This window comes from Phoxinus phoxinus (genome assembly GCF_949152265.1).
Source record: "Phoxinus phoxinus genome assembly, chromosome: 2".
In the NCBI taxonomy this organism is placed as follows: Eukaryota; Metazoa; Chordata; class Actinopteri; order Cypriniformes; family Leuciscidae; genus Phoxinus; species Phoxinus phoxinus.
In genome coordinates, this window is record NC_136877.1 from 53,790,834 (window position 1) to 53,808,022 (window position 17,189).

Genomic DNA, 17,189 nt, shown 5'->3' on the forward strand with positions numbered 1-17,189 from the left:
TCTCATTTCTCAGGAGCTAATTACCCTCCTCCCTCCCCTGCTCCTCTCGTTTCTCAGGAGCTGATCAACCCTCTTCCCTCCCCAGCTCCTCTCGTTTCTCAGGAGCTGATCAACCACCTCCCTCCCCTGCTCCTCTCGTTTCTCAGGAGCTGATCACCCTCGTCCCTCCCTAGCTCCTCTCGTTTCTCAGGAGCTAATTACCCTCCTCCCTCCCCAGCTCCTCTCGTTTATCAAGGAGCTGATCACCCTCCTCCCTCCCCAGCTCCTCTCATTTCTCAGGAGCTGATTACCCTCATCCCTCCCCAGTTCCTCTCGTTTCTCAGGAGCTGATCAACCTCCTCCCTCCCCAGCTCCACTCGTTTCTCAGGAGCTGATCACCCTGCTCCCTCCCTAGCTCCTCTCGTTTCTCAGGAGCTGATCACCCTCCTCCCTCCCCAGCTCCTCTCGTTTCTCAGGAGCTCATTACCCTCCACCCTCCCCAGCTCCTCTCGTTTCTCTGGAGCTGATCAACCTCCTCCCTCCCCAGCTCCTCTCGTTTCTCAGGAGCTGATCACCCTCCTCCCTCCCCAGCTCCTCTCGTTTCTCAGGAGCTGATTACCCTCTTCCCACCCCCAGCTCCTCTCGTTTCTCAGGAGCTGATTACCCTCTTCCCACCCCAGCTCCTCTCGTTTCTCAGGAGCTGATCACCCTCCTCCCTCCCCAGCTCCTCTCGTTTCTCAGGAGCTGATTACCCTCCTCCCTCCCCAGCTCCACTCGTTTCTCAGGAGCTGATTACCCTCCTCCCTCCCCAGCTCCTCTCGTTTCTCAGGAGCTGATTACCCTCCTCCCTCCCCAGCTCCTCTCGTTTCTCAGGAGCTGATTACCCTCCTCCCTCCCCAGCTCCACTCGTTTCTCAGGAGCTGATTACCCTCCTCCCTCCCCAGCTCCTCTCGTTTCTCAGGAGCTGATTACCCTCCTCCCTCCCCAGCTCCTCTCGTTTCTCAGGAGCTGATTACCCTCCTCCCTCCCCAGCTCCTCTCGTTTCTCAGGAGCTGATTACCCTCCTCCCTCCCCAGCTCCACTCGTTTCTCAGCAGCTAATTACCCTCCTCCCTCCCCAGCTCCTCTCGTTTCTCAGGAGCTGATCACCCTCCTCCATCCCCAGCTCCTCTCGTTTCTCAGGAGCTGATTACCCTCCTCCCTCCCCAGCTCCACTCGTTTCTCAGGAGCTTATTACCCTCCTCCCTCCGCACCTCCTCTCGTTTCTCAGGAGCTGATTACCCTCCTCCCTCCCCAGCTCCACTCGTTTCTCAGGAGCTAATTACCCTCCTCCCTCCCCAGCTCCTCTCGTTTCTCAGGAGCTGATCACCCTCCTCCATCCCCAGCTCCTCTCGTTTCTCAGGAGCTGATCACCCTCCTCCCTCCCCAGCTACTCTCGTTTCACAGGAACTAATTACCCTCCTACCTCCCCAGCTCCTCTTGTTTCTCAGGAACTGATCAACCACCTCCCTCCCTAGCTCCTTGTGTTTCTCAGGAGCTGATCAACCCTCTTCCCTCCCCAGCTCCTCTCGTTTCTCAGGAGCTAATTACCCTCCTCCCTCCCCAGCTCCTCTCGTTTCTCAGGAGCTGATCAACCTCCTCCATCCCCTGCTCCTCTCGTTTCTCAGGAGCTGATCACCCTCCTCCCTCCCTAGCTCCTCTCGTTTCTCAGGAGCTAATTACCCTCCTCCCTCCCCAGCTCCTCTCGTTTATCAAGGAGCTGATCACCCTCCTCCCTCCCCAGCTCCTCTCATTTCTCAGGAGCTAATTACCCTCCTCCCTCCCCAGCTCCTCTCGTTTCTCAGGAGCTGATTACCCTCCTCCCTCCCCAGCTCCTCTCCTTTATCAAGGAGCTGATTACCCTCCTCCCTCCCCAGTTCCTCTCGTTTCTCAGGAGCTGATCAACCTCCTCCCTCCCCAGCTCCACTCGTTTCTCAGGAGCTGATCACCCTCCTCCCTCCCCAGCTCCTCTCGTTTCTCAGGAGCTGATCACCCTCCTCCCTCCCCAGCTCCTCTCGTTTCTCAGGAGCTGATTACCCTCCTCCCTCCCCAGCTCCTCTCGTTTCTCAGGATCTGATCACCCTCCTCCCTCCCCAGCTCCTCTCGTTTCTCAGGAGCTGATCACCCTCCTCCCTCCCCAGCTCCTCTCGTTTCTCAGGAGCTGATCACCCTCCTCCCTCCCCAGCTCCTCTCGTTTCTCAGGAGCTCATTACCCTCCACCCTCCCCAGCTCCTCTCGTTTCTCTGGAGCTGATCAACCTCCTCCCTCCCCAGCTCCTCTCGTTTCTCAGGAGCTGATCACCCTCCTCCCTCCCCAGCTCCTCTCGTTTCTCAGGAGCTGATTACCCTCTTCTCACCCCAGCTCCTCTCGTTTCTCAGGAGCTGATCAACCTCCTCCCTCCCCAGCTCCTCTCGTTTCTCAGGAGCTGATTACCCTCCTCCCTCCCCAGCTCCTCTCGTTTCTGTGGAGCTGATTACCCTCATCCCTCCCCAGCTCCTCTCGTTTCTCAGGAGCTGATTACCCTCTTCCCACCCCAGCTCCTCTCGTTTCTCAGGAGCTGATCACCCTCCTCCCTCCCCAGCTCCTCTCGTTTCTCAGGAGCTGATTACCCTACTCCCTCCCCAGCTCCTCTCGTTTCTCAGGAGCTGATTACCCTCCTCCCTCCCCAGCTCCACTCGTTTCTCAGGAGCTGATTACCCTCTTCTCACCCCAGCTCCTCTCGTTTCTCAGGAACTGATCAACCTCCTCCCTCCCCAGCTCCTCTCGTTTCTCAGGAGCTGATTACCCTCCTCCCTCCCCAGCTCCTCTCGTTTCTCAGGAGCTGATTACCCTCATCCCTCCCCAGCTCCTCTCGTTTCTCAGGAGCTGATTACCCTCTTCCCACCCCAGCTCCTCTCGTTTCTCAGGAGCTGATCACCCTCCTCCCTCCCCAGCTCCTCTCGTTTCTCAGGAGCTGATCAACCTCCTCCCTCCCCAGCTCCTCTCGTTTCTCAGGAGCTGATTACCCTCCTCCCTCCCCAGTTCTAGTTCAGTTTATTCTCTCAGACTAAAATCTTGAATTAATGATATCTGCAATACATTCATGTTGGTTCTGTTCTGTTTTGCCTAAGGGGGGTTATTGCTGCTTTCCTGCTCTTATCCATGCTAGCCTTCCCAGAACAGAACCATACCGCCAATCCTAACTGGATCCAATTGCCAATCGTGTTTGACGTAAATGGAGTTATTAACTGATGATCTGTGTGTGTGTGTGTGTGTGTGTGTGTGTGTGTTCCTCAGGAGCACCGAACACTGCTGAGCTGAAGATTTGTCGTGTGAACAGGAACTCTGGCGGCTGCCGAGGGGGAGACGAGATCTTCCTACTGTGTGACAAAGTGCAGAAAGGTGCGGGTTATTGATTTATAGTGTTATTTTAGTGTCATTAATATAATATTGTTTTTTCATTCGTTTTTATATTTATTTCGTGTTTTTGAGCTTCAATCTGTTGGTTGCAATCCACTGCCATTATAAAGCTTGGACGATCCAGGACATTCTTTAATATAACTCTGCAGGCAGTGGTCAGGGCAGGCAGTGGTCCGGGCAGGCAGTGGTCCGAACAGGCAGTGGTCCGTGCAGGCAGTGGTCCGTGCAGGCAGTGGTCAGGACAGGCAGTGGTCCGTGCAGGCAGTGGTCAGGGCAGGCAGTGGTCAGGACAGGCAGTGGTCAGGGCTGGCAGTGGTCCGTGCAGGCAGTGGTCCGTGCAGGCAGTGGTCCGTGCAGGCAGTGGTCCGTGCAGGCAGTGGTCCGTGCAGGCAGTGGTCAGGGCAGGCAGTGGTCAGGGCAGGCAGTGGTCAGGGCAGGCAGTGGTCAGGGCAGGCAGTGGTCAGGGCAGTCAGTGGTCCGTGCAGGCAGTGGTCAGGGCAGGCAGTGGTCAGGACAGGCAGTGGTCAGGGGCTGGCAGTGGTCCGTGCAGGCAGTGGTCAGGGCAGGCAGTGGTCTGTTCAGGCAGTGGTCCGTGCAGGCAGTGGTCAGGGCAGGCAGTGGTCAGGGCAGTCAGTGGTCCGTGCAGGCAGTGGTCAGGGCAGGCAGTGGTCAGGGCAGGCAGTGGTCAGGGCAGGCAGTGGTCAGGGCAGGCAGTGGTCCGTGCAGGCAGTGGTCCGTGCAGGCAGTGGTCCGTGCAGGCAGTGGTCCGTGCAGGCAGTGGTCCGTGCAGGCAGTGGTCCGTGCAGGCAGTGGTCAGGGCAGGCAGTGGTCCGTGCAGGCAGTGGTCCGTGCAGGCAGTGGTCCGTGCAGGCAGTGGTCAGGACAGGCAGTGGTCAGGACAGGCAGTGGTCAGGGCAGGCAGTGGTCAGGGCAGGCAGTGGTCAGGACAGGCAGTGGTCAGGGCAGGCAGTGGTCAGGGCAGGCAGTGGTCCGTGCAGGCAGTGGTCAGGGCAGGCAGTGGTCAGGACAGGCAGTGGTCCGTGCAGGCAGTGGTCAGGGCAGGCAGTGGTCAGGGCAGGCAGTGGTCCGGGCAGGCAGTGGTCCGGGCAGGCAGTGGTCCGTGCAGGCAGTGGTCCGTGCAGGCAGTGGTCCGTGCAGGCAGTGGTCCGTGCAGGCAGTGGTCAGGGCAGGCAGTGGTCAGGGCAGGCAGTGGTCCGTGCAGGCAGTGGTCCGTGCAGGCAGTGGTCCGTGCAGGCAGTGGTCAGGACAGGCAGTGGTCCGGGCAGGCAGTGGTCAGGGCAGGCAGTGGTCAGGGCAGGCAGTGGTCAGGGCAGGCAGTGGTCAGGGCAGGCAGTGGTCCGTGCAGGCAGTGGTCCGTGCAGGCAGTGGTCCGTGCAGGCAGTGGTCAGGGCAGGCAGTGGTCCGGACAGGCAGTGGTCCGGGCAGGCAGTGGTCAGGGCAGGCAGTGGTCAGGGCAGGCAGTGGTCAGGGCTGGCAGTGGTCCGGGCAGGCAGTGGTCAGGGCAGGCAGTGGTCAGGGCAGGCAGTGGTCAGGGCTGGCAGTGGTCCGGGCAGGCAGTGGTCAGGGCAGGCAGTGGTCAGGGCAGGCAGTGGTCAGGGCAGGCAGTGGTCAGGACAGGCAGTGGTCAGGACAGGCAGTGTTGCCCTGTAATTTATTACAGTGTTAGTTTTAGTTCTTGATAATGCGGTTATTAACATTTAGTGCTTCAACTTAAACTTATTTCAGTGGTTGCCATGGCAACATTTCTTATTTTCGTTGAGTTTATCTCCAGTATTTCCAGAGATGTTTGCAGGGCTGTCAGTCAGACTGACTGTGCTCTTCCCTCCAGAGGACATCGAGGTGCGCTTCTTCCGGGACTCGTGGGAGAGCAAGGGCTCGTTCTCGCAGGCCGATGTTCACCGCCAGGTGGCCATCGTGTTTCGCACGCCGCCGTACCACGACACTAACATGTCGGAGCCGGTGCGGGTGAAGATGCAGCTCCGCCGGCCCTCAGACCGCGAGGTCAGCGAGCCCATGGACTTCCAGTACCTGCCCGCCGACCCGGGTGAGACCATGTGCTCTCTCATGTGGAAGCTTGTTCACGCCACAGAACAAAAGATACAAATGCTCATTTCTATTTGTATACCCAGAGTTGCGGAAAAAAGTCTGAATTGCGATAATTGCAGGTTTATATGTAAATTATTATATATTCTTATAAACTCACAATTGCGAAAAATGGTCAGAATTGCGAGATAAAACCTCGCAATTGTTGCTAAACTGGGTTAGAATTGCGAGATATAAACTCACAATCGCGAAAAATTTTCAGAATTGCGAGATATAAACTTAGTTGCCAAAAATGGTCAGAATTGCGAGATAAAACCTCGCAATTGTTGCGAAAAATGGTCAGAATTGCAAGATAAAACCTCGCAATTGTTGTAAAAAATGGTCAGAATTGCGAGATATAAACTTAGTTGCCAAAAAATGGGTTAGAATTGCGAGATATAAACTCACAATTGCGAAAAATGGTCAGAATTGCGAGATATAAACTAAGTTGCCAAAAATGGGTTAGAATTGCGAGATATAAACTCACAATTGCGAAAAATGGTCAGAATTGCGAGATAAAACCTTGCAATTGTTGCGAAAAATGGTCAGAATTGCGAGATATAAACTCACAATCGCGAAAAATGGTCAGAATAGCAAGATATAAACTTAGTTGCCAAAAATGGGCAGAATTGCGAGATAAAACTATCCTGGCTAACGCCAGACCCAATTCTCGTTGAGACTTGGGTCTGGGAACCACATGTGCATTTTCTCGTATTTGAGGCGTGGTTTACGAATGCCCGGCGCCGTTTATTGGGTGCTAAGAATGTCTATCAAATACGCCTGTACGTAGCTCATAGCCAATCGTGTCCATTATACCAGATGACGTGTAGAGCGACAGAAATTAGACAAGAAAGAAGACGATGGGTAAGATATTTTTGTGTAAACAATGACGTTCAGGGACTATTGCCGTTTGTGCAAGATAAACATGAGGGTCGAAGGTATATATGGATATAAACAAACTGCTTAGTTGTGTCGCATAGATGTCGTCATCGTCTTCCTGCTCCCTCCCCGTTCTGTGATTGGTTCCCTGGATGAGGCGAAAATCTGGTCCATGGTATCCAGACTGCCTTTCAGCGTGAATAAAATCGCGCTGCGCAAAGGCAGTATGGGGAAACCCAGGCTAAGATAAAACCGCAATTGTTGCGAAAAATGGTCAGAATTGCGAGATATAAACTTAGTTGCCAAAAAATGGGTTAGAATTGCGAGATATAAACTCACAATTGCGAAAAATGGTCAAAATTGCGAGATATAAACTTAGTTGCCAAAAAATGGATTAGAATTGCGAGATATAAACTCACAATTGCGAAAAATGGTCAGAATTGCGAGATATAAACTTAGTTGCCAAAAATGGATTAGAATTGCGAGATATAAACTTAGTTGCCAAAAAATGGGTTAGAATTGCGAGATATAAACTCACAATTGCGAAAAATGGTCAAAATTGCGAGATATAAACTTAGTTGCCAAAAAATGGATTAGAATTGCGAGATATAAACTTAGTTGCCAAAAATGGGTTAGAATTGTGAGATATAAACTCACAATTGCGAAAAATGGTCAGAATTGCGAGATATAAACTTAGTTGCCAAAAATGGGTTAGAATTGTGAGATATAAACTCACAATTGCGAAAAATGGTCAGAATTGCAAGATATAAACTTAGTTGCCAAAAATGGTCAGAATTGCGAGATAAAACCTCGCAATTGTTGCGAAAAATGGTCAGAATTGCAAGATATAAACTTAGTTGCCAAAAATGGTCAGAATTGCGAGATATAAACTTAGTTGCCAAAAATGGGTTAGAATTGCGAGATATAAACTCACAATTGCGAAAAATTGTCAGAATTGCGAGATATAAACTTAGTTGCCAAAAATGGTCAGAATTGCAAGATAAAACCTCGCAATTGTTGCGAAAAATGGGTTAGAATTGCGAGATTAAAAGTCACAATAACTTTTTAAATATTGTATTCCATGGCAGAAACAAGCTTCCCTAGTTTTCCATAAGGCATTCCGTTGTCAGAACAATAGTCCCGCAGAAGGTACAGTGCTCACGCTCATGTTGTTGGTTGTGACCGAGCAGACGAGCACAGGCTGATGGAGAAGCGCAAGAGGACGGAGGGGATGCTGCAGAATCTCAAGCTCGGCGTGATGTCAGGTGTGTGCTGCGTCGGATCAGGCATTTGAAGGTGTTCGAGGGCAGCTTTGCAGTGAAGGTGTGTGTGTGTTTTATGTGCAGGATCCTCCATGCCGACAGACAGACGGCCGTTCAGCACAGCGAAGCGCACCCTAGCCGTGTCCAAACCCACAGCCACCAGTCTCACGCCAGGTAACCAGTTATACACCAGTTATACACCAGTCTCACTCCAGGTAACCAGTTATACACCAGTTATCCACCAGTCTCACTCCAGGTAACCAGTTATACACCAGTCTCACGCCAGGTAACCAGTTATACACCAGTTATACACCAGTCTCACTCCAGGTAACCAGTTATACACCAGTTATCCACCAGTCTCACTCCAGGTAACCAGTTATACACCAGTTATCCACCAGTCTCACTCCAGGTAACCAGTTATACACCAGTTATACACCAGTCTCACGCCAGGTAACCAGTTATACACCAGTTATCCACCAGTCTCACTCCAGGTAACCAGTTATACACCAGTTATCCACCAGTCTCACGCCAGGTAACCAGTTATACACCAGTTATACACCAGTCTCACGCCAGGTAACCAGTTATACACCAGTTATACACCAGTCTCACTCCAGGTAACCAGTTATACACCAGTTATACACCAGTCTCACGCCAGTCTCACGCCAGTCTCACGCCAGGTAACCAGTTATACACCAGTCTCACGCCAGGTAACCAGTTATACACCAGTTATACACCAGTCTCACGCCAGGTAACCAGTTATACACCAGTTATACACCAGTCTCACGCCAGGTAACCAGTTATACACCAGTCTCACGCCAGGTAACCAGTTATACACCAGTTATACACCAGTCTCACGCCAGTCTCACGCCAGGTAACCAGTTATACACCAGTTATACACCAGTCTCATGCCAGGTAACCAGTTATACACCAGTTATACACCAGTTATACACCAGTCTCATGCCAGGTAACCAGTTATACACCAGTTATACACCAGCCTCACTCCAGGTAACCAGTTATACACCAGTCTCACGCCAGGTAACCAGTTATACACCAGTTATACACCAGCCTCACTCCAGGTAACCAGTTATACACCAGTTATTCACCAGTCTCACGCCAGGTAACCAGTTATACACCAGCCTCACTCCAGGTAACCAGTTATACACCAGCCTCACGCCAGGTAACCAGTTATACACCAGTTATACACCAGCCTCACTCCAGGTAACCAGTTATACACCAGTTATACACCAGTCTCACTCCAGGTAACCAGTTATACACCAGTTATACACCAGCCTCACTCCAGGTAACCAGTTATACACCAGTTATACACCAGTTATACACCAGTCTCACTCCAGGTAACCAGTTATACACCAGTTATACACCAGTCTCACTCCAGGTAACCAGTTATACACCAGTTATACACCAGCCTCACGCCAGGTAACCAGTTATACACCAGTTATACACCAGCCTCACGCCAGGTAACCAGTTATACACCAGTTATACACCAGTCTCACTCCAGGTAACCAGTTATACACCAGTTATACACCAGCCTCACGCCAGGTAACCAGTTATACACCAGTTATACACCAGTTATACACCAGCCTCACTCCAGGTAACCAGTTATACACCAGTTATACACCAGCCTCACTCCAGGTAACCAGTTATACACCAGTTATACACCAGTTATACACCAGTCTCACTCCAGCTAACCAGTTATACACCAGTTATACACCAGTCTCACTCCAGGTAACCAGTTATACACCAGTCTCACGCCAGGTAACCAGTTATACACCAGTTATACACCAGTTATACACCAGTTATACACCAGCCTCACTCCAGGTAACCAGTTATACACCAGTTATACACCAGCCTCACTCCAGGTAACCAGTTATACACCAGTTATACACCAGTCTCACGCCAGGTAACCAGTTATACACCAGTTATACACCAGTCTCACTCCAGGTAACCAGTTATACACCAGTCTCACGCCAGGTAACCAGTTATACACCAGTTATACACCAGTCTCACGCCAGGTAACCAGTTATACACCAGTTATACACCAGTCTCATGCCAGGTAACCAGTTATACACCAGTCTCACGCCAGGTAACCAGTTATACACCAGTTATACACCAGCCTCACTCCAGGTAACCAGTTATACACCAGCCTCACTCCAGGTAACCAGTTATACACCAGTCTCACGCCAGGTAACCAGTTATACACCAGTTATACACCAGCCTCACTCCAGGTAACCAGTTATACACCAGTCTCACGCCAGGTAACCAGTTATACACCAGTTATACACCAGTCTCATGCCAGGTAACCAGTTATACTCCAGTTATACACCAGCCTCACTCCAGGTAACCAGTTATACACCAGTCTCACGCCAGGTAACCAGTTATACACCAGTTATACACCAGTCTCACGCCAGGTAACCAGTTATACACCAGTTATACACCAGCCTCACTCCAGGTAACCAGTTATACACCAGTCTCACGCCAGGTAACCAGTTATACTCCAGTTATACACCAGCCTCACTCCAGGTAACCAGTTATACACCAGTTATACACCAGCCTCACTCCAGGTAACCAGTTATACACCAGTCTCATGCCAGGTAACCAGTTATACTCCAGTTATACACCAGCCTCACTCCAGGTAACCAGTTATACACCAGTCTCACTCCAGGTAACCAGTTATACACCAGTTATACACCAGTCTCACTCCAGGTAACCAGTTATACACCAGTTATTCACCGTTCTCACGCCAGGTAACCAGTTATACACCAGTTATACACCAGCCTCACTCCAGGTAACCAGTTATACACCAGTTATACACCAGCCTCACGCCAGGTAACCAGTTATACTCCAGTTATACACCAGCCTCACTCCAGGTAACCAGTTATACACCAGTCTCACTCCAGGTAACCAGTTATACACCAGTTATACACCAGTCTCACTCCAGGTAACCAGTTATACACCAGTTATTCACCGTTCTCACGCCAGGTAACCAGTTATACACCAGTTATACACCAGCCTCACTCCAGGTAACCAGTTATACACCAGTTATACACCAGCCTCACTCCAGGTAACCAGTTATACACCAGTCTCATGCCAGGTAACCAGTTATACTCCAGTTATACACCAGCCTCACTCCAGGTAACCAGTTATACACCAGTCTCACTCCAGGTAACCAGTTATACACCAGTTATACACCAGTCTCACTCCAGGTAACCAGTTATACACCAGTCTCACTCCAGGTAACCAGTTATACACCAGTTATTCACCGTTCTCACGCCAGGTAACCAGTTATACACCAGTTATACACCAGCCTCACGCCAGGTAACCAGTTATACACCAGTTATACACCAGCCTCACGCCAGGTAACCAGTTATACACCAGTTATACACCAGTTATACACCAGCCTCACTCCAGGTAACCAGTTATACACCAGTCTCACTCCAGGTAACCAGTTATACACCAGCCTCACTCCAGGTAACCAGTTATACACCAGTCTCACTCCAGGTAACCAGTTATACACCAGTTATACACCAGCCTCACGCCAGGTAACCAGTTATACACCAGTTATACACCAGCCTCACGCCAGGTAACCAGTTATACACCAGTTATACACCAGCCTCACTCCAGGTAACCAGTTATACACCAGTCTCACTCCAGGTAACCAGTTATACACCAGCCTCACTCCAGGTAACCAGTTATACACCAGTCTCACTCCAGGTAACCAGTTATACACCAGTTATACACCAGCCTCACTCCAGGTAACCAGTTATACACCAGTTATACACCAGCCTCACGCCAGGTAACCAGTTATACACCAGTTATACACCAGCCTCACGCCAGGTAACCAGTTATACACCAGTTATACACCAGTTATACACCAGCCTCACTCCAGGTAACCAGTTATGCACCAGTCTCACTCCAGGTAACCAGTTATACACCAGCCTCACTCCAGGTAACCAGTTATACACCAGTTATACACCAGTCTCACTCCAGGTAACCAGTTATACACCAGTCTCACGCCAGGTAACCAGTTATACACCAGTCTCACGCCAGGTAACCAGTTATACACCAGTCTCACGCCAGGTAACCAGTTATACACCAGTCTCACGCCAGGTAACTAGTTATACACCAGTCTCACGCCAGGGAACCAGTTATACACCAGCCTCACTCCAGGTAACCAGTTATACACCAGTCTCACGCCAGGTAACTAGTTATACACCAGTCTCACGCCAGGGAACCAGTTATACACCAGTCTCACGCCAGGTAACTAGTTATACACCAGTCTCACTCCAGGTAACCAGTTATACACCAGCCTCACTCCAGGTAACCAGTTATACACCAGTTATACACCAGTCTCACTCCAGGTAACCAGTTATACACCAGTCTCACGCCAGGTAACCAGTTATACACCAGTCTCACGCCAGGTAACCAGTTATACACCAGTCTCACGCCAGGTAACCAGTTATACACCAGTCTCACGCCAGGTAACCAGTTATACACCAGTCTCACGCCAGGTAACCAGTTATACACCAGTCTCACGCCAGGTAACCAGTTATACACCAGCCTCACGCCAGGTAACCAGTTATACACCAGTCTCACGCCAGGTAACCAGTTATACACCAGTCTCACGCCAGGTAACCAGTTATACACCAGTCTCACGCCAGGTAACCAGTTATACACCAGTCTCACGCCAGGTAACCAGTTATACACCAGTCTCACGCCAGGTAACCAGTTATACACCAGCCTCACGCCAGGGAACCAGTTATACACCAGTTATACACCAGCCTCACGCCAGGTAACCAGTTATACACCAGTCTCACGCCAGGTAACCAGTTATACACCAGTTATACACCAGTCTCACGCCAGGTAACCAGTTATACACCAGTTATACACCAGTCTCACGCCAGGTAACCAGTTATACACCAGTCTCACGCCAGGTAACCAGTTATACACCAGTTATACACCAGTCTCACGCCAGGTAACCAGTTATACACCAGTCTCACGCCAGGTAACCAGTTATACTCCAGTTATACACCAGTCTCACGCCAGGTAACCAGTTATACACCAGCCTCACGCCAGGTAACCAGTTATACACCAGTTATACACCAGTCTCACGCCAGGTAACCAGTTATACACCAGTCTCACGCCAGGTAACCAGTTATACACCAGTTATACACCAGTTATACACCAGTCTCACGCCAGGTAACCAGTTATACACCAGTCTCACGCCAGGTAACCAGTTATACACCAGTTATACACCAGTTATACACCAGTCTCACTCCAGGTAACCAGTTATACTCCAGTTATACACCAGTCTCACGCCAGGTAACCAGTTATACACCAGTCTCACGCCAGGTAACCAGTTATACACCAGTTATACACCAGTCTCACGCCAGGTAACCAGTTATACACCAGTCTCACGCCAGGTAACCAGTTATACACCAGTTATACACCAGCCTCACGCCAGGTAACCAGTTATACACCAGCCTCACGCCAGGTAACCAGTTATACACCAGTCTCACGCCAGGTAACCAGTTATACACCAGTTATACACCAGCCTCACGCCAGGTAACCAGTTATACACCAGTCTCACGCCAGGTAACCAGTTATACACCAGCCTCACGCCAGGTAACCAGTTATACACCAGTCTCACGCCAGGTAACCAGTTATACACCAGTTATACACCAGCCTCACGCCAGGTAACCAGTTATACACCAGTCTCACGCCAGGTAACCAGTTATACACCAGTTATACACCAGTCTCACTCCAGGTAACCAGTTATACACCAGTCTCACTCCAGGTAACCAGTTATACACCAGTTATACACCAGTCTCACGCCAGGTAACCAGTTATACACCAGTCTCACTCCAGGTAACCAGTTATACACCAGTTATACACCAGTCTCACGCCAGGTAACCAGTTATACACCAGTCTCACTCCAGGTAACCAGTTATACACCAGTTATACACCAGTCTCACGCCAGGTAACCAGTTATACACCAGTCTCACTCCAGGTAACCAGTTATACACCAGTTATACACCAGTCTCACTCCAGGTAACCAGTTATACACCAGTCTCACTCCAGGTAACCAGTTATACACCAGTCTCACGCCAGGTAACCAGTTATACACCAGTTATACACCAGCCTCACGCCAGGTAACCAGTTATACTCCAGTTATACACCAGTCTCACGCCAGGTAACCAGTTATACACCAGTCTCACGCCAGGTAACCAGTTATACACCAGTCTCACGCCAGGTAACCAGTTATACACCAGTTATACACCAGCCTCACGCCAGGTAACCAGTTATACACCAGCCTCACTCCAGGTAACCAGTTATACACCAGTTATACACCAGTCGTGTGTGTGTGTGTGTGTATGAACGACTCACTGACTCAGTGTTGTGTTTCAGCGGCAGCGTGTGTGTATGTGTGTGTGTGTGTGTGTGTATGACTCACTGACTCAGTGTTGTGTGTTGTGTTTCAGCGGCGTGTGTGTGTGTGTGTGTGACTCACTGACTCAGTGTTGTGTTTCAGCGGCGGCGTGTGTGTATGTGTGTGTGTGTGTGTGAATGACTCACTGACTCAGTGTTGTGTGTTGTGTTTCAGCGGCGGCGTGTGTGTGTGTGTGTGTGTGACTCACTGACTCAGTGTTGTGTTTCAGCGGCGGCGTGTGTGTATGTGTGTGTGTGTGTGTGAATGACTCACTGACTCAGTGTTGTGTGTTGTGTTTCAGCGGCGTGTGTGTGTGTGTGTGTGTGTGACTCACTGACTCAGTGTTGTGTGTTGTGTTTCAGCGGCGGCGTGTGTGTGTGTATGACTCACTGACTCAGTGTTGTGTGTTGTGTTTCAGCGGCGTGTGTGTGTGTGTGTGTGTATGACTCACTGACTCAGTGTTGTGTGTTGTGTTTCAGCGGCGTGTGTGTGTGTGTGTGTGTGACTCACTGACTCAGTGTTGTGTGTTGTGTTTCAGCGGCGGCGTGTGTGTGTGTATGACTCACTGACTCAGTGTTGTGTGTTGTGTTTCAGCGACGTGTGTGTGTGTGTGTGAATGACTCACTGACTCAGTGTTGTGTGTTGTGTTTCAGCGGCGTGTGTGTGTGTGTGTGTGACTCACTGACTCAGTGTTGTGTTTCAGCGGCGGCGTGTGTGTATGTGTGTGTGTGTGTGTGAATGACTCACTGACTCAGTGTTGTGTGTTGTGTTTCAGCGGCGTGTGTGTGTGTGTGTGACTCACTGACTCAGTGTTGTGTGTTGTGTTTCAGCGGCGGCGTGTGTGTGTGTATGACTCACTGACTCAGTGTTGTGTGTTGTGTTTCAGCGGCGTGTGTGTGTGTGTATGACTCACTGACTCAGTGTTGTGTGTTGTGTTTCAGCGGCGTGTGTGTGTGTGTGTGTGTGTGACTCACTGACTCAGTGTTGTGTGTTGTGTTTCAGCGGCGTGTGTGTGTGTGTGTGTGTGTGACTCACTGACTCAGTGTTGTGTTTTAGCGACGTGTGTGTGTGTGTGTGTGTGACTCACTGACTCAGTGTTGTGTGTTGTGTTTCAGCGGCGTGTGTGTGTGTGTGTGTGACTCACTGACTCAGTGTTGTGTTTCAGCGGCGGCGTGTGTGTGTGTGTGTGTATGACTCACTGACTCAGTGTTGTGTGTTGTGTTTCAGCGGTGTGTGTGTGTGTGTGTGTGTGAATGACTCACTGACTCAGTGTTGTGTGTTGTGTTTCAGCGGCGTGTGTGTGTGTGTGTGTGTGTGTGACTCACTGACTCAGTGTTGTGTTTCAGCGACGTGTGTGTGTGTGTGTGTATGACTCACTGACTCAGTGTTGTGTGTTGTGTTTCAGCGGCGTGTGTGTGTGTGTGTGTATGTATGACTCACTGACTCAGTGTTGTGTGTTGTGTTTCAGCGGCGTGTGTGTGTGTGTGTGACTCACTGACTCAGTGTTGTGTGTTGTGTTTCAGCGGCGTGTGTGTGTGTGTGTGTGTGTGTGACTCACTGACTTAGTGTTGTGTTTCAGCGGCGGCGTGTGTGTGTGTGTGACTCACTGACTTAGTGTTGTGTTTCAGCGGCGGCGTGTGTGTGACTCACTGACTTAGTGTTGTGTTTCAGCGACGTGTGTGTGTGTGTGTGTGTGTGACTCACTGACTCAGTGTTGTGTTTCAGCGACGTGTGTGTGTGTGTGTGTGTGACTCACTGACTCAGTGTTGTGTGTTGTGTTTCAGCGGCGTGTGTGTGTGTGTGTGTGACTCACTGACTCAGTGTTGTGTGTTGTGTTTCAGCGGCGTGTGTGTGTGTGTGTGTGACTCACTGACTCAGTGTTGTGTGTTGTGTTTCAGCGGCGGCGTGTGTGTGTGTGTGTGTGACTCACTGACTCAGTGTTGTGTGTTGTGTTTCAGCGGCGGCGTGTGTGTGTGTGTGTGTGACTCACTGACTTAGTGTTGTGTTTCAGCGGCGGCGTGTGTGTGTGTGTGACTCACTGACTCAGTGTTGTGTGTTGTGTTTCAGCGGCGTGTGTGTGTGTGTGTGTGTGTGTGACTCACTGACTCAGTGTTGTGTGTTGTGTTTCAGCGGCGTGTGTGTGTGTGTGTGTGTGTGTGACTCACTGACTCAGTGTTGTGTTTCAGCGACGTGTGTGTGTGTGTGTGTGTGTGTGTGTGTGTGTGACTCACTGACTCAGTGTTGTGTTTCAGCGACGTGTGTGTGTGTGTGTGTGACTCACTGACTCAGTGTTGTGTTTCAGCGACGTGTGTGTGTGTGTGTGTGACTCACTGACTCAGTGTTGTGTTTCAGCGGCGTGTGTGTGTGTGTGTGAATGACTCACTGACTCAGTGTTGTGTGTTGTGTTTCAGCGGCGTGTGTGTGTATGACTCACTGACTCAGTGTTGTGTGTTGTGTTTCAGCGACGTGTGTGTGTGTGTGTGAATGACTCACTGACTCAGTGTTGTGTGTTGTGTTTCAGCGGCGTGTGTGTGTGTGTGTGTGTGAATGACTCACTGACTCAGTGTTGTGTGTTGTGTTTCAGCGGCGGCGTGTGTGTGTGTGTGAATGACTCACTGACTCAGTGTTGTGTGTTGTGTTTCAGCGGCGGCGTGTGTGTCTGCCGGCCCCTCGATGAAGCCCCTGCCGTCCTCCGGCTTCGGCTCGGCCCCGGGTCAGCTCTTCACCCAGAGTCCCCTGAAGGTGGAGCCGCAGACGTCAGTGGGCGACACCTGGAAGTTCCTGCAGAGCCTGACCGTAGACTCTCAGCCCAAAGCCGTGTCCGTGAGCAGCTTCAGCAACCCCAACCCCCAGCAACACCACGACTTCTCCACCGTCAACCTGTCGGACCTGCACGACTTCACCCTGGGTAACTTCATCTCCGCGGAGCCGCTGAGCGCCGCGAGCAGCTCGAGCGCGGCTCCCCAGGACATGCAGAGCGCCTACCGAGTGGACGACGAGCTGCCCGAGTTCCCCAGCTTCTCCGAGGTGCAGAACGACGTCGACAACATCAACATCGAGGACTTCCAGGTCAGCGCTCTCGTA

The 17,189-nt window shown here is 50.9% G+C and overlaps 1 protein-coding gene across 1 annotated transcript in view; it reads left to right on the plus strand.

The window, feature by feature from the left end:
• Positions 1–17,189, plus strand: part of rela (v-rel avian reticuloendotheliosis viral oncogene homolog A) — a 33,342-nt gene that overhangs the window by 14,517 nt on the left and 1,636 nt on the right. Inside the window, exons 7-11 of the mRNA XM_079603427.1 lie at positions 3,294–3,398; positions 5,266–5,481; positions 7,589–7,663; positions 7,745–7,834; positions 16,750–17,174. Coding sequence (XP_079459553.1) covers positions 3,294–3,398; positions 5,266–5,481; positions 7,589–7,663; positions 7,745–7,834; positions 16,750–17,174 — 911 coding nt within the window. The remainder of the gene's footprint in view (positions 1–3,293; positions 3,399–5,265; positions 5,482–7,588; positions 7,664–7,744; positions 7,835–16,749; positions 17,175–17,189) is intronic.